The sequence below is a fragment of the Gavialis gangeticus genome, unplaced genomic scaffold, assembly GCF_001723915.1.
Source record: "Gavialis gangeticus isolate Ggan-Ray unplaced genomic scaffold, GavGan_comp1, whole genome shotgun sequence".
NCBI lineage: Eukaryota > Metazoa > Chordata > Crocodylia > Gavialidae > Gavialis > Gavialis gangeticus.
In genome coordinates, this window is record NW_017729032.1 from 209,254,931 (window position 1) to 209,273,213 (window position 18,283).

Sequence of the window (18,283 nt, forward strand, 5' to 3'; positions counted from 1 at the left end):
CAGCAGCTTGATGCATTGGAAAAAGTAGACCCTGTCAGAGCAGTGTTGCCATGATACTGTGGCACTGCGTCCATGCCAATCGGGCCTCTCTGATGGCAAAGAACCTGTAAGGTGAAATATGCCTAGTTATCTGAGGAATTGAGCCATGACCCATGCTACAGAGGAAAGTAAGTGACCCCCAGCTCCCCTCCCCGCACACATGCAGCAAATGGTCCTGCCATTTTGAACTAGGCAATCTTTCCTGACCCTAAAGTGAGTGATGGGTTTAACCTTGAACACATGAACATAATTCCCGTATCTTGATTGAATTCATCCCTTTACAGAAGACTAGTTTGTGGCTGATGTACCAGGAAAACGTCCAATTTGGGGGTTTTAAGTGGGCCGTATCTTAGATGCAGACCCTGTGTTGACCCTTTGCACAGAGGTGTGTTCAACTCTATGTGTCTAGGCCAGTGGTTCTCAACCTCATTAGACTTGAGATGCGCTTTGGAAAATCTCAGCTCCTACCTTTCTCTTGTTTTTTGACTATGAAAAAGTAGTAGAGAAGTGATTCTTAGCTAGAATCACTGGGGTGCCTAGAGATCCTTCTAGGGGTGCCAAGGAGATGCCGCTGTTAGATGTATAAACTTGATTTACAAGATAAACCTGGAGATTTCAAATAGGAATCCACAGTGTCAAAAGTATTCTGCCCTGTTGTGGTTTCTCCTGCAACAAGAATTGCTCTGTTTCTTCTGTAGTCAAAAAAACGAGAGTGATAACTAAGAACTGACATTTTCTGAGGGGTGCCTTGAGTCTGAAAGGGTCCAGAATCATTGTACTAGAGCAAATAACTTAGAAAGACCACAACAGGTCACAGTGCTTTTGATGCTGTGGATTCTTGTGAGAAATCTCTGAATTTACCTTGTGAACTACGTAAGGGTTGGCAGACCTAACAGTGCTAACATTAAGCACCCTCCTCCCCTTAGTGTCACCCTTGAAAGGAACTCTCAGCACCCTGGTTGAGAAGGTCTCCGTGCCTAGATGAAAAGGACTGATATTACCTCTGGAAAGAAAACCTCTTGAGACTGGATTATTTTATTAATTCTTTTCCTTTAAAATAATGGAAAATAGGATATTTCAACACATTCATTACACTGTAATTGATATTTTCATATTTGACCAATGGAAATGTTACAGAGTACTGCTTGTTTCAACAGGAATCTTGTGCTTGCTTTTTATATCTGGTTGAGGCAGTAAAGGCTGCGGGACTGGGCAATGTATGAGAAGACCATGTACAAACCTCCAGACCAGCGGTTCCCAAACTCTGACAGATTGCGCACCACCAATTTAAAATGATACAACTTTAAGTACCACCACAGCAAATTTTGGCCATATAAAGTCATTTTAATAAATCTATTAACGTGTACGTACCACTGACAGGTTGTCTGAGTGCCACTGGTGGTACGCGTACCACAGATTGGGAACTGCTGCTGTAGACAGGTTCTTTACTTCTCTGCTCAAATCCTTCAGTAGCTTTGGTGGTTTGAAAATTTGCAGGGGGTTCATTACATTACAATAACTGTTTTAAAAAGGTAGTTTCTTTGGTGGTCTCATTAACCAGACAGCTGTAACACCTTTTGTTTTAAAGGCAAATCTCTGCACTGGAGTTGTTCTACTGGTTGCTTGGTGAACTCGGGCAAGCTAGTACATCTCTATGTACCAATGGCCTGTTTGTAGAAAGAGGTTTATAGTCTTTGTCTTGTCTTTTTTCACTGTAAACTCTTCGGGGAAGGCACATTTTTTCCTTACCTGCTCACTGAATGTCTAGCAGAAGAGTCTTGATTTTTTTCACTGGGTCTTGGGAGACTGCAAAGCAGACAAAATTGTTTTGATGTATTTCTGTTTCCCTTGCTCTTTTTTGGGAGGCTCTGAGACTTTATCACTGTAATGTAATACATATTTTCTCTTGTATGATGCACACTTTCCCCCCAAAAAATCAGCCCCCCAAAATTGGGGTGCATGTCTTAAGTGTGGAAGTTGATTTTTCTGCCCAGAATAGTAGCACCCAGCTTTGATGCTTGCTCTAAAACCAATTGCCTGGCAGTGGCATTTTTTTTAAGCACCTGAGGGAGTCAGTTGACTTAATAGCTCATTGTTCTTCACTCCACAGGTGCTAAGGAACGCATCTCCTTTAACGTTTTCAGTGTTCCACTAATCAAACTAACCTTGCTTCTAGCAATTTTGTCATCTGCTAAAATTGCTCCTCCTGGTCTCTCTCTTCCGATTTTGGTCTTGAAGACTCTTTAGCTCTGTCCCTGCTCCAAGCAGCTATAATTGGGGAAATCTTGTCTCTTCATTCTGTCTTTGGAAAAACAAGGCCTCTCTTAAGGGGGTGGGGTGTGATATGCAAGAAAATAGTCTCTTTTTTTTTTTTTGCAGGTTTTATTTGGATGTGGTTGTGTGTGAGGACTGTGACCTTGCTCCTTGTTATGGAGGAGCTTATTAATTTGCATCATGTGTTATGTGTTCTTCCTTGTCTTTTCTCATTCCTTGTTGGCTCTTGCATAGCTAGCCTGATTTTTCTATTGCTGATTCATATCTTGGAGACTGAGCAAATAAGATTAAAGTTTCGAGAAATGAGGCATAAAATACGATAGCAAGTTGTTACCCGAATGCAGGAAGTGTGTTTTTGTTTGTCTCTCTCGTCTTATGACTGAAGTGAATGATGTTGCTTATATTAAGATTTGTGAAGGTAATTATAGAACAGTAATGCTTTTTTTAGCACCTGTGATGTTGCTCTCAAGTCTAGACCCATGTTTCTGTCTTCCTTCTTTATAAAGTTTGAGGAAGCTAATATGAATAAAATTTTGCTTCTTTAAAGAACGCTACAACTATAAAGTAATACATAAAGCAGGGGGTGGCAATGTTTGCAGGTGTTGTTGGCACTCTGCCCAGAAACCTTAACTTGTAGGATGTTTGCATGCCAAGGGCGGATGGCAGGGGAGCTGTGAGGGGCCTGATTCTTGTGGCAGTGCAGCCCTGGCTCCTTCCCCACCATCCGAGCCAAGGTGCATGTGCCAAGCAAAATGTCTTTGTGTGCCCCATTCCAGGGGTTGCTTACCCCTGACTTTAAGACATCCTGTGTGGACTTAAGTATTGCTGCCATTTTGCGGGGTTGGGGTAGCAACGAACTAACACAGAAACAGATTACTCAAAGCCAGACAAAGTTATCAACAGAGCAGGAATTAAAACTCAGGAATTTTTGGCTTCCAGTTCTGTGCTTTGTCCTCTAGCAGGTCTGCTTGTTTAGTAAAGCAGAACAATTGCATCTATGCTAAGGAGATATTTAAGGACGTCATGTTGCAAGAGGTCTGTCTTAGACCATGCAATGTGCTTTCAGATACAGCACAATAACTAAATATTTAACAGTGATGGTCTAGGAAAAATGCAAGAAGCAAGGATTTAAAAAAAATACATATTTTTTTCCTAACCAAGTTTAGGTTGATCTAAACGCCCAGTTGTGCAGATGTTCACAGGGCTTAAATCACCCCCAAAATGGTGTGTCCCCATGTAAGTTAGTTCAACTTGGGGTGAACTAACTTTAGGGTGGGGAAGGGTTAACCTGATCTCTATGAAGGGTTAACTCAACCTACCAAAATTCACAGCACAGCCTTAGGGCTGGGGAAGTCCAGCCACTTGCTTCAGTCCCAGGGCTGTGCTGTTCTTGCCCTCCTTTTTTTTTTTCTTCCTCCCCACTGGCTATTTTGAACCCCCAGTCCCTTCCAGGTTACTTACCTCTGACTGCCCACACCACTCCTAGCAGCAGCAAGTGCCTGCATGTGTCACTCCCAGGTTACGTTTAGGCAGCTTAAGCCTAAACTGGGTGCAGTGAACATTTCTTGGCACCCTAAGAGACCCACTATAGAGTTGGGAGGGATACAGACAAGCTTTCCAGTACTGAGTAACCTTCCTCCAGTTTTGGTACTGGAAAGCTTGTCTATAGACCTCCCAACTATATAGTTGGTCCTATAAAAGTAACCACCCATAAAAATACCTGTCTTTTAAACGCTGTATATTTTTTAAATAGAAGGAATCTGATAAATTTAAAAGCAATGACAATAGAATTGAATGCAAAATTTACATTGAAACACTGTAGGTAAAAACTGTTTGAGAGGATGCCTTCTCTCTAGCTTGGCAGTAAGAAGAAAGAATTTGCCAGAGAAATAAAATTCATATTTTTAGAATTCTTACTAGTGGTGTTTGCATGCAAGTGTCTTTACTGTATTGGCCCAGTTGTCTTTGTCATGAGGTCATTCAGAGTTCTGAATTGTGTGAAAGTCACAACCTGATTTAATTTCTCTAATAAAACTCTTAGAGGATCTTTTTAGTAGAAATCTTCTTAGGACAGCTTGCTTAAAAAAATACAGCAAAGGAGAATCACTTGCTATCTACTGAATGAACATTGAAAACAAAACCTGCTTTCTACACAGTACATTTGCTTTGACTGAAATAGAAAAACTTTCCAGTCTTAGTTGCACAAATACTTTTGATTCCTGCCCTGAAGGGGTGTGCGTATATACAGTGTGCTATTTATTGCAGTGGTGGGTCCGAGTTTTTCAAACTCCTTTTTTGGACTGAAAGTTGACTACTCTCAATGGTATTTTAATTCTTTTGAACTATAGTTTTAAAGGTAATTAACAAGCATGGAATGATAAACTCACTCAATATGTGGATATAAATACATGATGTGACTAGAGTTGCCCTGCATCCACACCAACTCAAATTATGATTTCACTGGACATCACAAGCTAAGGAGCGTTTAGAACTTTGCATGACTGGTCTTGGGGGGTATGTGCACATGGCACTACGAATGCACTTGAGCTCACTTCGAATCTGTTAGCATGGGTAGCAGAAGTAGGAAAGCCATGTTAGCATGGTGGTCTGCCTAGGCTAATAGTCCCTGCATCACTGCAGGGCTAATTAAGCCTTTTCAGAGCAATGTACTAAGGTAGTTGTACCGCATGCTGTTATCTGGGGTAGTTCAGTTAGAGCTTGTCCATGTACCACTCCATGACATTGTAATAGGTGATGCTGACATGCCTTTGAACTCAAACCTAAAGCTCTGTTGAAAGTGTTGCTGATGACTGCATTAGCTTCATTCTTCCCTTTTATACCAGTTAATAACTAATGGTAGTTTAAAACCTTCATAGGGTAATAACTAGAAGGAAGAACAAAGATGCTGGAGTCCAAGCTGGCTGACATCTTCAAAAATCCCTTCATAAAGATTGCTGTTGTGGAGCAGGGGGGAAAGGGTTCTAAGAGGGCATTGCACTTGATTCCTACAGATCATGTTAGTGAAGATAGTGTGTCTTTCTGTTGAAATCAATGGAAATATGATTGGACCTGATGTGTGACTATTCTTTGGAGCACATCACAGGATAATGTAAAAAATGTGAGTCCTACAGCATCAGAGCTGTATGGTTAAAATTGGCTGTGGATTTAACTTCTAGGAAGCTAATCATTTCTAGTGTGACATACTCATGGTCTGGCATCCCCTCCTCCCTCCCAACCTGGTGGCTGCATGCAGTACTATAGATGTACTCTGTTCTCTTGAGCTGCTTTTGGGGCCTTGTCTAAATTAGAGTTCTGCTATAGAGCTGTGCCAGCCAGGAGTGTGAAAAGATTGTTTTGCTTAAGTAACTTAGCTATGTTGGCAGACTTCCTGGTGTGGATGCAGCCGTGCCTTGTCTTTTGGGGCTGAGCTCCTGTCTTTTGGGGAAGCTGGTGTAACTCTAGTAGTGGAAAAATGCCTACTGCATGTGTCCCACGAGGTCTAGGTTCCACCATAGAAAATGACAAAAGCATCCTGGTGCAGACCAGTGGTTCTCAACCTTTTTTGTACCAGGACCCATTTGATGGCCAGTTCCGACCCAGTGCCCCTCACTCCTGACCTGCTGCTCCCAGGCCCTAGCTCCCCAGTGTGTGGAGCAGGGGGTGGGTATGAGTGGGGCAGGGACATGAATAATGTGTGCCCTTGAGGCTGGGGGGGGAGGGCACAGCTACTGCCCACAGGTAGCAGTGAGTGGGGAGCTCCTGTAGGCGGCCGCTGCAGTGTCGGTGGCATGAGGGAAGGAGGGGGTGGTGAGCAGCAACTGCCAGTAGCCTCTCTCAGGAGGCGCATGTGGACCTGTGTGCACCCCCCACGCATCGCTAATGGGCAGGAGGGCCCCCAAGCAGCCCCTTGGAGGCTGGAACTCTGCCAGCCTGCAAGAGAGAAGCCACGGTTTCCCGCGTTTTTCTCTGTTTAAAGGATAATCGGTTTTTAAAGTTTGTTCATCCATTTTTAAAGTTCGTTTGTGATCCTTTCATATATTTTTGTGACCCACTTGTGGGTTGTGACCCAGGAGTTGAGAGACACCGGTGTAGACTAAGGTTAAATTTTGTTTAAGAAACAGTATTTCTGGTGCCAATTATCATTATTTTTCATACATATTTTTTTTTCTTCCAGAGAACAAAAAAACATTTCCAGCAGTGTTCCTCTCCTAAGGTCAGGGTTAACTTCGTGTGCCAACTATAACATCATGAAGAGCTAATGGAGAGTGGCTGTGACCAAAGATAGATGTTCTGACAACTTGGGTCTTCTGGCTTCCATTGCACTTCTAAGTAAGAAAACAAGCTGTTAATACAATCATCCTACCTGAATAACAGTAGTAATATTCCATTGGCCTAAGTGTTTCCCATAGTTTTGCTTTGGGTATTTTTCTTTTTTTCTTTCCCCCTAAATTGCTAACATACCAGCATGTTATATTCTTAACTGGTGGAGGGTGCTGTTGCAATCTGCTGCCAAAGAAATTTGAACCTTGTGTATTGTCTGCACGGTGAACTTGACTACCTACAATGCACAATTTAGTGCTAAGCAGATGTACTGTTAGTAGCGAGTAAAGTGAGACTCATATATAGGTTCTAAAGCATTTTGTAGTCCTTTATCCTGAATTGTGTTCTGTTAATATATACAGTAACTGCTTGTTGTGATGGGTGCAACAGTAAGCTTATGCGTACGATAATGCCTAGAGTTGTCAAGACCTTTGCTTTCAGAAAGTACAGTATATATGGAGGAAGGAATAAAGGAATATTGCACTTGTAAGAGAAGTTGCAAATGCAGCCAACATTCTAGCTGTACACAGGATCATTTTTTCTGGTGTTTCTGCCAAACTTTTTCATCCTCTGACCTGCGCTCCTCTTGCTGAGGTCTATGTGAATTGCTACATGTTTTGGATGATGAGCATTTCTATTTAACTGGAATATTAAAAAACCCTTCTGAATCACTTGGGCTAGAAATATGTGCTTCATCTAGGGATGTCTCAGCCATGCCAGGCCATGCCCTAGAACAGATGATCCGCTTCATTGGATCAAACTTGTCACTTGTTGTCCCGCAAGATCAATAGGCAGGACGGTGGGTTACCGTGTTTCATTGCTTCAAGAGGCACACCCAGGAGATCCCAGGGGTTTGTCTCTGGAAGTAGGGAAAGTCAGGTCTGCACCATCATGTCCTGGCTTTCCCTGCTTCCAGAGACATCCCCAGGGAGCTCTGGGGCATGTCTGTGGAAGGAGAGAAAGCTGGAGATCACTGGAGATCTAGAGATGCAACTCTGACAATCTCTGGGGTGAGTGTCTGGAAGTGGGGAACTCTGACCATCCACACTCTTGGATTCAGACTGGAGATTGATGGGGGGCATGTTTCTGGAGGCAGGGAAAGTTGGCAGGCCCTCCTGGGGCTTGAGGGTCCCAGTTCTTCACAGAACTGGGCCCCTCGAGCCCGGGATGTGCCTGACCAGGGTGGCAGGAGAGTGTGGGCAGCTGCTGCCAGAGCTGTCAGCACTCTTACCATAAAACAAATAGACATCTGCCACAATAAAGCAGCATAATATTATTACTACCTTTTGTTGCAGCCGTACTGTGGCAAGACAAAAGGTAAGGGTGTCTATCTGATGTTGCTTGGTACTGCCATAAAACCTTTTATGGCAGCAGAAAGGCAATGAAAGGTCATGTTTGTTTCCACCCTTATTCTGATCCGGGTGCAGTGTCTATAGCATACAAATGGGAAGAAAACTGCTTGCAAAGCAGAAGACAATTAAAATAAGTCATTATGATTTGTGGGACTGGTTTTCAGAATAACTTAATAACTGAGCCAGCTAACTTTTTTTTGTGGTCTTTTCTTAGTGTCCTGGGATCCAAGTTATAAACATCAGCAAGATGAATGAATGACAATATGTGTAGATCAGTAAATGTGCACAGCAAATACAATAGCACAAACTTTGCATTGTCAGGGCATGGGAAGAGTAGCAACTTGTGTTACGCAGTGACCTGTTGAGTTTGTTTCTGAGCTTTAATTGCTCTGGTAGGAGTGATTCCATGGTTCATCTTTTCCGGGTGTGTGGCACTTTTGCAGCCAAATTATTTCCTGCTGTAGAATACTTAACATTGTGTCACTATACTACATTTTATAAAGCGCACTTTTTCTGTGTTCATCTTGTTGTAAGATGAACTTTGAGCTAAAATCTTGTTAGAGTTCTCAACTTTGAAAAGGAACACTACACACGACTTCTTTCTGCCTTTCCTCTGAGGGTCCTGACACAAGACTAGGGGGCTTCTGCCTCACCAGCACTGTCCTGTGCTGTCCTGTCTTGTCCTATTCTCCTCCCCCTTAAACACCTCACTGCACCATGTCATTTAGGCTGGGGGAGCAGTTCCCTTCCTAATAGCCCATCACCACAAGCTCTGCATGTTCATGCTCCATACCATTCAACATCCTGCCGTCGTGACCTGTCCAGACACCAGATGGTGGGCCTTGGCTGCGAACAAGAGCCCCCAGTGGACTGGCCTGTATTTCATCCTAGTTGCAGAAGCCACCAGGGACCTTGGCTGGTAGTTCTTGCATAGAACTATCAATATGGCCATGTACCTGGCACGCTTTACTGACTCCTCTGACACCCATGAACCAGGGTTTCCCTCTATCTCAAGTGCCTCAGACTGCAGTCCCTCTACTGTCTCCTCAAGAACCTCTGAGGTTCTGGCTGCACTTTTTCCCCACCGTTTTTATTTTATGCACTCACCATCTTTGGCCCTACAAAGTTATAGGACCTTTTGGTTAACTTTCTCTTGGCCCTGGCCAAGATGTCTGTTTGCCAGACCAAGAAGGCGGCTTTGGCCAGAAGGAACCTGGGCAACTGCATGGTTGTCTTTCTTTTACTTATCCATGGATGTCTCTGGCCAGAATTTCAGTGGCAGGATATCCATAGCCTCCTTAGTTGTGTTTGAGGGGTGGTGGGCACTATCCAGTTTTCTCTGTGAGATGTACCCCCTCCCTCCTCCCCCTGAGAAACCTAATTTATTAGCCTTTGACCTGCACTCCTGTTCCTGGCTTTTTTTTTTTTAATGTCCTTTGTCCTGGGAAGGTAATTGTTATATGACTAGTAACCATTGAGGGGGGCTTGTGGTTTGCTGGTGGGTCTAGGGCTTTGGTTCTCAACCAGGGTGTTGCAACTCCTCTCAAGAGTGCCGCAGTGCTGCCACTGCAGCCAAGTGAAACTACCTTGTGCACCTGTTTCCAGGAGACAGTGGAGCCAGATCAGAAAGTGACTAACAGGCAGGAGGGTGTGCTTCTGCATGCATTAGGCTTATCTATTAAACTTAATGGAGGAAAGAGCATCTGCTGCACTGCCACCACCTCCTGAAAACAGCAGTGTGTGGAACAATTTCATTGGGTCACGATGCCAATACCAGGCATTGGGGGGGCAGTTTCACTGGGCTATGGAGTAGTTGCTAGGGATGGTCCAGTTTCATTGGGCTGGTTGAGAACCACTGAGGTGTAAGCTGAGCCAGTACAACCATGGTTCTCAACCAGTTGATACTAAATTCGTAGGAGTTGATAAGGGGGGTGCCTTGAATATTAAAAAGATTGAGAACCACTGGTGTAGGCCCACTGTGCCTGTATGACAAATAAGCCTGACTTGAGTTGGTCTGAAATACTTTTGCCCACTTTACAAACAACTGACATTTCCTTTTCCTTTTTTTGAAGTAGGCAGTGGTCTGACTGACTTGTCTTTAGAAAACAAACTGTTAATGCCATTTTGTTCTAACATCACAATGTAATCAAGAACCAGGGCTGATTTTGTGGTCTAGGGGTAGGGATAATACAATAGACTCTGGATCATTTGTATCCAGGTGGTTTGCAACCCATTTTGTTTTCAGCAAATGCCACAGCAGACAGCTGAGCAGCCCTTAATTCAGGAAAGGGCTCCACTTCTTGGATCAGCTGGAGCACATGGGTGGTCCTATGCAGTTGATTGGAGAAGCCCTTGGAAATAAAAGCCAGGACTGGAGCAGTTCAGCAGACCTGTGCAGCATTGCAGCTCTGAATACTCTGATGCTTCTCAATCTCTTATCTTGGTAGAGGGTTAGACCCCTAACCCTGAGAAGTATCTGGGGTCTTTTTTTTGTCTAGCAAGGACAGGGCAGTGACTATTGACCAACAGTATTGTTGCTTATTTTAGGTGTGTTTTAAAGATGTGATAGTGCTTTGATGTTTGTTTACTTCCTGCTTTCACTTACTATTGGATTGAGAAGCTATAGATTGTATAGATGAAATTATAGCCATACCTAGGACAGTACATTTCACGACTTGATTTATATCGAAACTAAAGTTGGTTGAAAACTGGAACTTCCACCTTGTGGGAGCTATGGAGAGTTTGAAATGCTGGCTTTGTCCTGAATTGCAAGAAAAATTGTATGTGTGTGTGTCCCAAACCCCACAAAAATATTTTATTTGAAATATTTTAGCTTCTTGTATAATGTTTGGACCTTACTGAAATACAATGGGTTGATTTCTTGTCAAAACATAAAACCTATACATAACCTCAAAATTATTTAGCTTTTGTTGTGTTGCCATGTTCCAATGGAAAACTACTATGCAGAATTTTTTGACTGTTTCTTATCATAACTATATAGCCACTTTTATATTTACAGGTTCTCTCTCAATTGTTGTGTAGACACTACGGACATAGCTAGGATGGCCTCAAACTCAGTAAGTAGTTAAACATTCTGTTTTGGGTAACAACTGACTGAGTAGTACACTAATTAATAATCTAGTCTATTAAACTTTGACTTAAAGTTCTTTGCTTCAGGTTTCCCTATTCGTATAACAAGGAAGAGACTTGCCTTAGTGTATGGAGGAGATGCAGTTAACCTACTTAGGATGCAGAGTTATGGGGCTTATAGTTGTTGATTCCTTCTAACTTGTATCCTGCTGTGGGTTTCCCAGTCCCATGGCTGGAAAAAAAACAAACAAATAATTATAAAAAAACCCTATTCTGCATACCAAGTTGTAGCCTGATGGCTATTATGAATTACCTTAATTCTATTAGGCTAACTTCTGTTTGTTGTGTAGTGCATTTGACAAAAGTAATGAGATATTAGCAGAACATTAGTTAGATCTGATATTTAGGATGAAAAGGGCACTGTCAACTGGAAAATTATGTTTATCATTGAGAAATCTTACTGTTCAAATGGTTACAACCCCCTAAAATTAAACTAAGAAAGCTTGCAGAAATATAATTCTTTATTTTCCTGATTTATTTGCTAGTGACTATAATAGTTCTTGGTGTATAATTGGTTTCATTGTTCTCCTCTGCAGTCTTTTTTTTTCACTGTATAAAAGAAATATTAGATATTACTAGGGAAGCAAAACATTTAACATTTTAAAAGAATTCAATATATGCATGCAAGACTTATTTGAGGGGCAGTGTATTAGAAATTAATTTAAACTGTCTCTAAATGTAGTCCCCCTGCAGTTGAAGGTGTCTGTCTTTCACTCCAATATTCAGATTTTGTAAATCCTCTATTGCATGACTGATACCTTTCTGAATTAGGGTTTTATTGTATCAATAGCACATATGCAAAAACACTGTTTTAGAAACTTCTGTATTCTGACTTTGCAATATTACACAGCACATGTTTCTTCCCCCCCTCTTATTTCTTGTTTCCCTCTCTTTTGTTGCTGTTATTAGGGGCTACCACCATACTATGAAAATCACGGCTATGAGCCAGAAAGTTTCTGTAATTCTAGGCACGTTGTAAACACTAACGGCTATCCACAGTACACTCCTACAAGCCATCCTGCATCAGTGCCACATTATGTTCCAAGTGTTCCTCCTCAACATCCAGCTACAGTGGTAGTACAGCCAAAGCCTTCATCTGAGAAACTGTGCACATCAGGTAAGACTTGTCTGGATTTCTTACTATGCAGGTTTGCTGTAGTTTGATATCCTGATAGATGAAAGATCTTTCTTTCCATGCTCTCCTGCTGAGTGAAATATTCCATAAGCACCACATTCTTCCTTTGGAAGAGCGTGGGCCTATAGAGACTTCTGGATTTCAGGTTCATGCCTGGGTAGTTGGTTGTAGCTGTGTTGGTCTAAGAACATAGGCAAGGTTCTTTAGGTAGATGTGATATATCTTATTAGACCAACTGAGTAGTTGGAAAAAAGCTCTTAGCAAGCTTTTGGGTGCAGTCACTATGGGTGATTGTGCCCGAAAGCTTGATGAGAACTTTTTTCCAACTACTCATTTGGTCTAATAAAAGATATCACATCTACCCAAAGAACCTTGCCTGCTTGGGTTCATACCTTCGTACTAGTGACTGATATTTGTGCCTTAAACTTCTGCACAGATAGATTCCAGATAAGAGATCTAAGGTTAGCCTCCTTCTCTAACTTTTCTTTTTCTCCCTTTTTATTTGTAGGTGTTAAGAAAACCTTATGCATTGTCTTAGCTGTTGCAGTAATCCTCACAGGTGCAGTAGTTGCAGCACTCCTTATCTGGTATTTTGGTAAGGATCTGCATGATATTAAAATTATGAAACGTAAGATGTCTTGGCACGCTTATTTTTGGAAAGAGTCTCATTTTTCCATCTGATGGTGAATTAGGACAGGGAAGTTTTAGTTCTCTCCTTTTTTTTTTCCTGGTATAAAATCCATTTTTAGCTTTTAATCTGAAGGGCTACTTACCTGTTATAAGTATAACCAGCATCACTGCTGCTGTTTTCCTTTTCTCTTTTTTTAATGACATGTAAATATATTTGAAACAATTAACCTCCACCAATTTTTTGACGCTTGTTGCCAACTCTTATGCATCAGCCCATCCTGAGCTTCCTGACAGCTACTACTATAGCACCAGCTTTTATACAGCTGTTATCACTTCAGATACAGTGGTGTGAAGTGCAGTTTAACTCTGTGCAAAGGGCTTTTACAAGACTTTTGACCTGGGGCTTAAGTTATTCCAGAGCTTCCTTGGCTCTAAGGTTTTGAGTGAACATTAACTAAGCATTTAGCTTCTGCGCTTAAATTCAAAATAAATTTTAAAACTTCCCACACTGTTTCATTCCCTGACTTCAGGGAAAAGAATGAATGACATAAGTTAGAGACTTTAGACTTTTGTTGAATGCGATGCTGAGTAAAACTACTAGACTCAGATTTTATTCATTTCAAATTTTTAAATTAAAAATACCTACAGGATAAGGAATGCCAAATCTCCTGAATTGCAAATGACTACCCCCCACAACCAAAACAAGTTTACATATTCCTTTCATTCATCGTGTTGGCTGACTTGAAAAAAGTGAATGAGGAATCCTGGAGGGAGAGAGCATGTGTGGTTGCCTTTAATTTGGAGCTATTTTGAACAGACTTCCAAATTTTAATGTGAAAATAAGTGTTGTTTTAAATCAGTGGTTTTCAACCTTTTTCCATTTGTGGACCCCCTTGGAAATTTTGAATGGGGGGGCAGACCCCTTTGAATTGTAAGTGTGGGGATTCACATACTTTAGACTGATCATAGTTGTCTTTTGTGGACCCCTCAGACCTAGTCACTGTGGACCACGGGTTGAAAACCACTGATTTAAATTAATCCCAATCACTGTAAGAATGGTATCTACCAAGAGGTGGCAACTAAACAAAGCTATTTTCTTTCCCTGTTTCATTTAATTTTTGCTATAGCTGGCAGAGTGAGTTATGAGCTTAACACTGCTTTTGAAGTTCACTGGAGTTACCATGAAATCTAATCACTTAATACAGAGGTGTCCAACTGGCATCTCATGGGCTGCATGCAGCTTGTGAAGGGCTAATTTGTGGTTCCTGGGCTCCCACCAGGCTGCTGTTACCTTCCTTTGCTATGGCTGCAGCAGTAGCTGAAGTCTCCCAGCTTCTACTTCCTGTCCCTGCCCCCTGGTGTAGCCCATGGTCTCATGGAAACCTATGGCTAGGGGTGTCCCAGTGCTGCAACGCAGCATGGGACTCTGTATTCAGGAAGCTGAGAGTAAGGCTCGAGTGCCTGCCTGATATAGTGTGTACATGGAGTGGTGGGAGAGAGGGGGCTCTGATGTGCTTAGAAGGTGGACAGCCCTGAGTTAATAAATAAAAACTGCTTTGACAATTATTAATGATGACATGTAGGATTAAAAAGCCTAAACTACTTTTCCATTTTTGTCCTCAGCTCTTGCCCTCTTTTTTTCATACAGAAGTCCCCAAGTTATTCAGTTAATAATCTTTCCACATCTATCTTAACTAAATTGATTATGCTGCTGGAAAAGTCAGTAGAAGTAATAATTTGTGGATAAATGAACCTTAAGATAAATTAATGGTTGTGCATTTGTGTCCTTGCAGTGCAGGATCCGTGTTTGGATTCTTCAATAGAATGTGGGTCTTCAGGGCAATGTGTGCCATTATCCCAGTGGTGTGACGGACACTTCAACTGTCCTAATGGTGAAGATGAAAACCGATGTGGTAGGTACTTCAAGTATGCAAAGGTAAAATTGTATTTTTCTAAGTTTTACCAGCTTAGTTTATGTATGATGCAACTCTAAACCAATTTAAACTGATTCAGACGCCTGTGTGGACTGTCCTATTTTGGTTTGAGACTGACTTAGTTTATCCCAAATTTATTCCTAATGGCTTGCTAAGCTGATATAAAGGTGTGTGCAGGGCCTTGTGCCACTTTTAATTAGGTTAGTTTAGAAATCATAAGTTAATTTACTTGAAGATGTCTCTCATACTTAGTCTATAGGAAATTATTGTGTTCCTACGATTCTGCTTGAATTCGTTGATGTGGGTTAGCTTATTTCATATTCTCTCTACAATCCCTCTATAAGAATTTCCCTTCACTCGCCCACCAGATCAACAATACTATCACCACCAAAAACCTTGCTTTGCAAAAAACACTAAGTAACTTTCAGGGTAGGAGGCTTGCTAATGACTTCAGTTAAAGAAATAGTTAAAGGCTTTCATGCTGAGCTGAAGATATCTGAAGAGACTATTTCGTGGTGGAGATCATAAACATGCAGTTTCAAAAGATACACCTGTCTTGATTTTTTTTTAAAATATCTGCGTGTTTTTCATGAAAATTACTTTGGGATGGAGATGTACTGGTTGCTTCTCTTGGCCCTATGTTGCCTTTGGTACTCTGGTGTATGCTTTAGCTCTGCTTGCTTTAATATCCTTTTCCCCTTATTTGGATGAACAATTGGGTCTCTTTGCAATTATCTTTGGCCTGACCTGCTTTCTTCCTTCTTTCTGCCATGTACAGTACATAGTATCTTTATATTTAATGCCTGGAAGAGGCAGAGAAAACATTTCCACGTCAGATCTGTGCTCCTGAGTTTTTATGCTGAGAGAGAACATAATGTTTTTGCCTTCTTATCTAATTACTGCTTTTCATTCTTACCCTCTGGATGAGGCATGGAAAATTTAAAGACTGCACAGTAAAGAGAGAAAAATAACACAATGTCAATATATCTTTTAAGCTAGTAACTCATTCAAGTGGACTTAGGCAAAATAAACACATCTTTATGTAATCCTCCAGGAAATTAAAATTTGACAAAAATATCTGTTTAAAGAGATGGCATCAACTTGAAATCTAGTTCATATAAGATAGCTTCAGGTACTGCATTTCTTTGCACTTTTGCTGATTTGTTATAATTCCACAAACCTATTTTTACTATTCAGAAGTGGGGAGTGGGGGGCAGTTGTCTTGTTGCTATGTGAAAGACCAAACCAGATGGGGAACTGACTATAAGGGATAACACTGACCAACGCTTTTAGTAGCTAGTTTCAAATACGTGAGTGAAACAATCTTTTTCTGTTATTTTGATTTTGGTACTCTTGGTGCTTGTTTATAGCAACAGGAAATAAAAATACCTTTTTTAGCAATGTGAATGTCCTGGGTTTTGAGGAATGAGGTCAGTAATGTTGTCTTTCTTGGTGGCAGTTAGGCTCTATGGACCCAATTTCATTCTGGAGGTCTACTCATCAGAGAACAAATCCTGGCATCCTGTATGCGCAGATGACTGGAATGATGACTATGGAAAGACAGCATGTAAAGACATGGGGTATAATGTGTAAGTATAAGAAACCTACTTGTGAAACTAAAGCAATGAAGATGTACATCCAAGGCAATCCTTTCATTATGTTCTTTCCCCCCTCCCCCACTCCTAAAGATGGATATCTGCTGTAAAATTACTAGTCCAGTTTTCATAAATAGAAGAGACACAATATAGAAAAGGTTATATGTTATCGCAGAAGCAAAATGAAGTGGTGTTAAAGCATGTAATATATAACATTCAATCAATGGTAGGATGAAAGTTTGTGCATATAATGCAAGCAGAACATGGGAATAAAATTGCTTTATAAAATGCATCCTTATCCAAACTAGTTCACTATGGTCAGTATTGCACAGAAAGTCCTGACCTGTTGAGGACACCAATCACTTTTCATGGTGGTGTTTCATAAGAGTGCCACCATTTAATTACAGTATCCTTCCATGCAACTTGACTTCCACACTTCTGGGCTTGGCATACACTTGTGGGACCAGGCAGGCAGTGTTCCTTGGAGAGCTGTGGAAGTGTTGTAGACATAACCCTCAGTCTGTGCAGTAGGTAGAGCTGTTGATCATGAAAAAATGAGTTTAAAATAAAACATTATTGTTTGGTGTAAGTGGGCACTGAGAACAATCATGGAAGTAAAGTTTAATTCTTCTGCTGTACATCTTAATTGTGATTTTATTTAATGTTCTATAACTATTGATCTGTTTTAGATTGAAGCAAATCTTTCTTATTTATTTATTTTTTGGTGGGATTGCTCGTTGGTTTTGTTCTTAATTAGTCTTCTACATGACACATCACTATTATAACTAAACCTTATGTCCGTTACAGAAATACTTATTTCTCTAGTGGGAGAACAGCAATTGAGAAAGGAGCTAAAAGCTTTCTGAGACTGAACACAAGTGCTGGGAATATAGACTTGTACAAGAGATTGTATAACAGGTATTTAAGTATAAACTACTACAGGTTTTGGGGGTTTTTTTTGCATTCTCATTGCCATTTTTGTAAGTGGTGTGTCTTCCATCTTTATTAGGGCTAGCCTCCCTTTATATTATTACCTTATTTTTAGGATTGGGAGCAGGGGGGAGACGGTCCCATGCTTGATATGGAATAATTATTCTTCATCATCTTTAAACCTCCAACTATTAAATTATTCCTGACACTATCTTTCTAGGGATTTGTTTTCCAAATCGTATTTCGGAAGTTTGACAACTTTCAAGGACGCTGATTTTTTCCACCCCCTTTCTCACCTTGTTTCCTGTAGCAAACCTACTTCCTTAACAGTGCCCCATTTCCCTCTGCCCCCACACTTCCAAAAGGGTGTAGAAACTGTCATATAACTAGTCAGCCATGATGTTACTGTCTTGAATATTTGTTTTGATAATTGTACCAAGCATAAAATAGCTGCAATATTTGGTACCGTGTTTTATGTGAATACAGGTGAAACAGGATACTTGCTAGGGTGACAGGCTCTGAATTCAACTGCTTTTATTAAACTTTGTTTTGTTATATAAAATGAGTTTTTTCAGTTCAGATTTTGCTGCAGAGTCTGCTGCACTCGCAAAATTCCCTTCCTCCTCTTCCCTTTTTTTGACATACTGTAATGTGAATGATTTGGGGCCAACCAGTGGCTACAGAGGCAAGTCACCATTCACCTCGCTCATTGTGCTTATATGCCTTGGAGTTCTGTGTTTCTGGCACTTGTAATCAGAACCAGATTCCTCTGCTGTATGCTGGTGTAAATGGAGGAAATGGTAAAAGCACTTGAGTGCTGGGAGGGCAGTCAGAAAAAGTGGGGCTGAAGGAATTGCATAAGAATTCTTGAATGAGGAGGGGGCAGACAAAAAGAGGGGCAACAGTTAGAGGGGGCAGGTGGCT

General features: G+C 41.2%; 1 protein-coding gene across 1 annotated transcript in view; it reads left to right on the forward strand.

The window, feature by feature from the left end:
- The first annotated feature begins 4,712 nt into the window (after positions 1-4,712).
- TMPRSS2 (transmembrane protease, serine 2) overlaps positions 4,713-18,283 on the forward strand; it is a 34,660-nt gene continuing 21,089 nt past the window's right edge. Inside the window, exons 1-8 of the mRNA XM_019524772.1 lie at positions 4,713-5,431; positions 6,488-6,642; positions 11,005-11,062; positions 12,045-12,252; positions 12,779-12,865; positions 14,694-14,813; positions 16,294-16,423; positions 17,237-17,347. Coding sequence (XP_019380317.1) covers positions 11,048-11,062; positions 12,045-12,252; positions 12,779-12,865; positions 14,694-14,813; positions 16,294-16,423; positions 17,237-17,347 — 671 coding nt within the window. The 5' untranslated portion in view covers positions 4,713-5,431; positions 6,488-6,642; positions 11,005-11,047. The remainder of the gene's footprint in view (positions 5,432-6,487; positions 6,643-11,004; positions 11,063-12,044; positions 12,253-12,778; positions 12,866-14,693; positions 14,814-16,293; positions 16,424-17,236; positions 17,348-18,283) is intronic.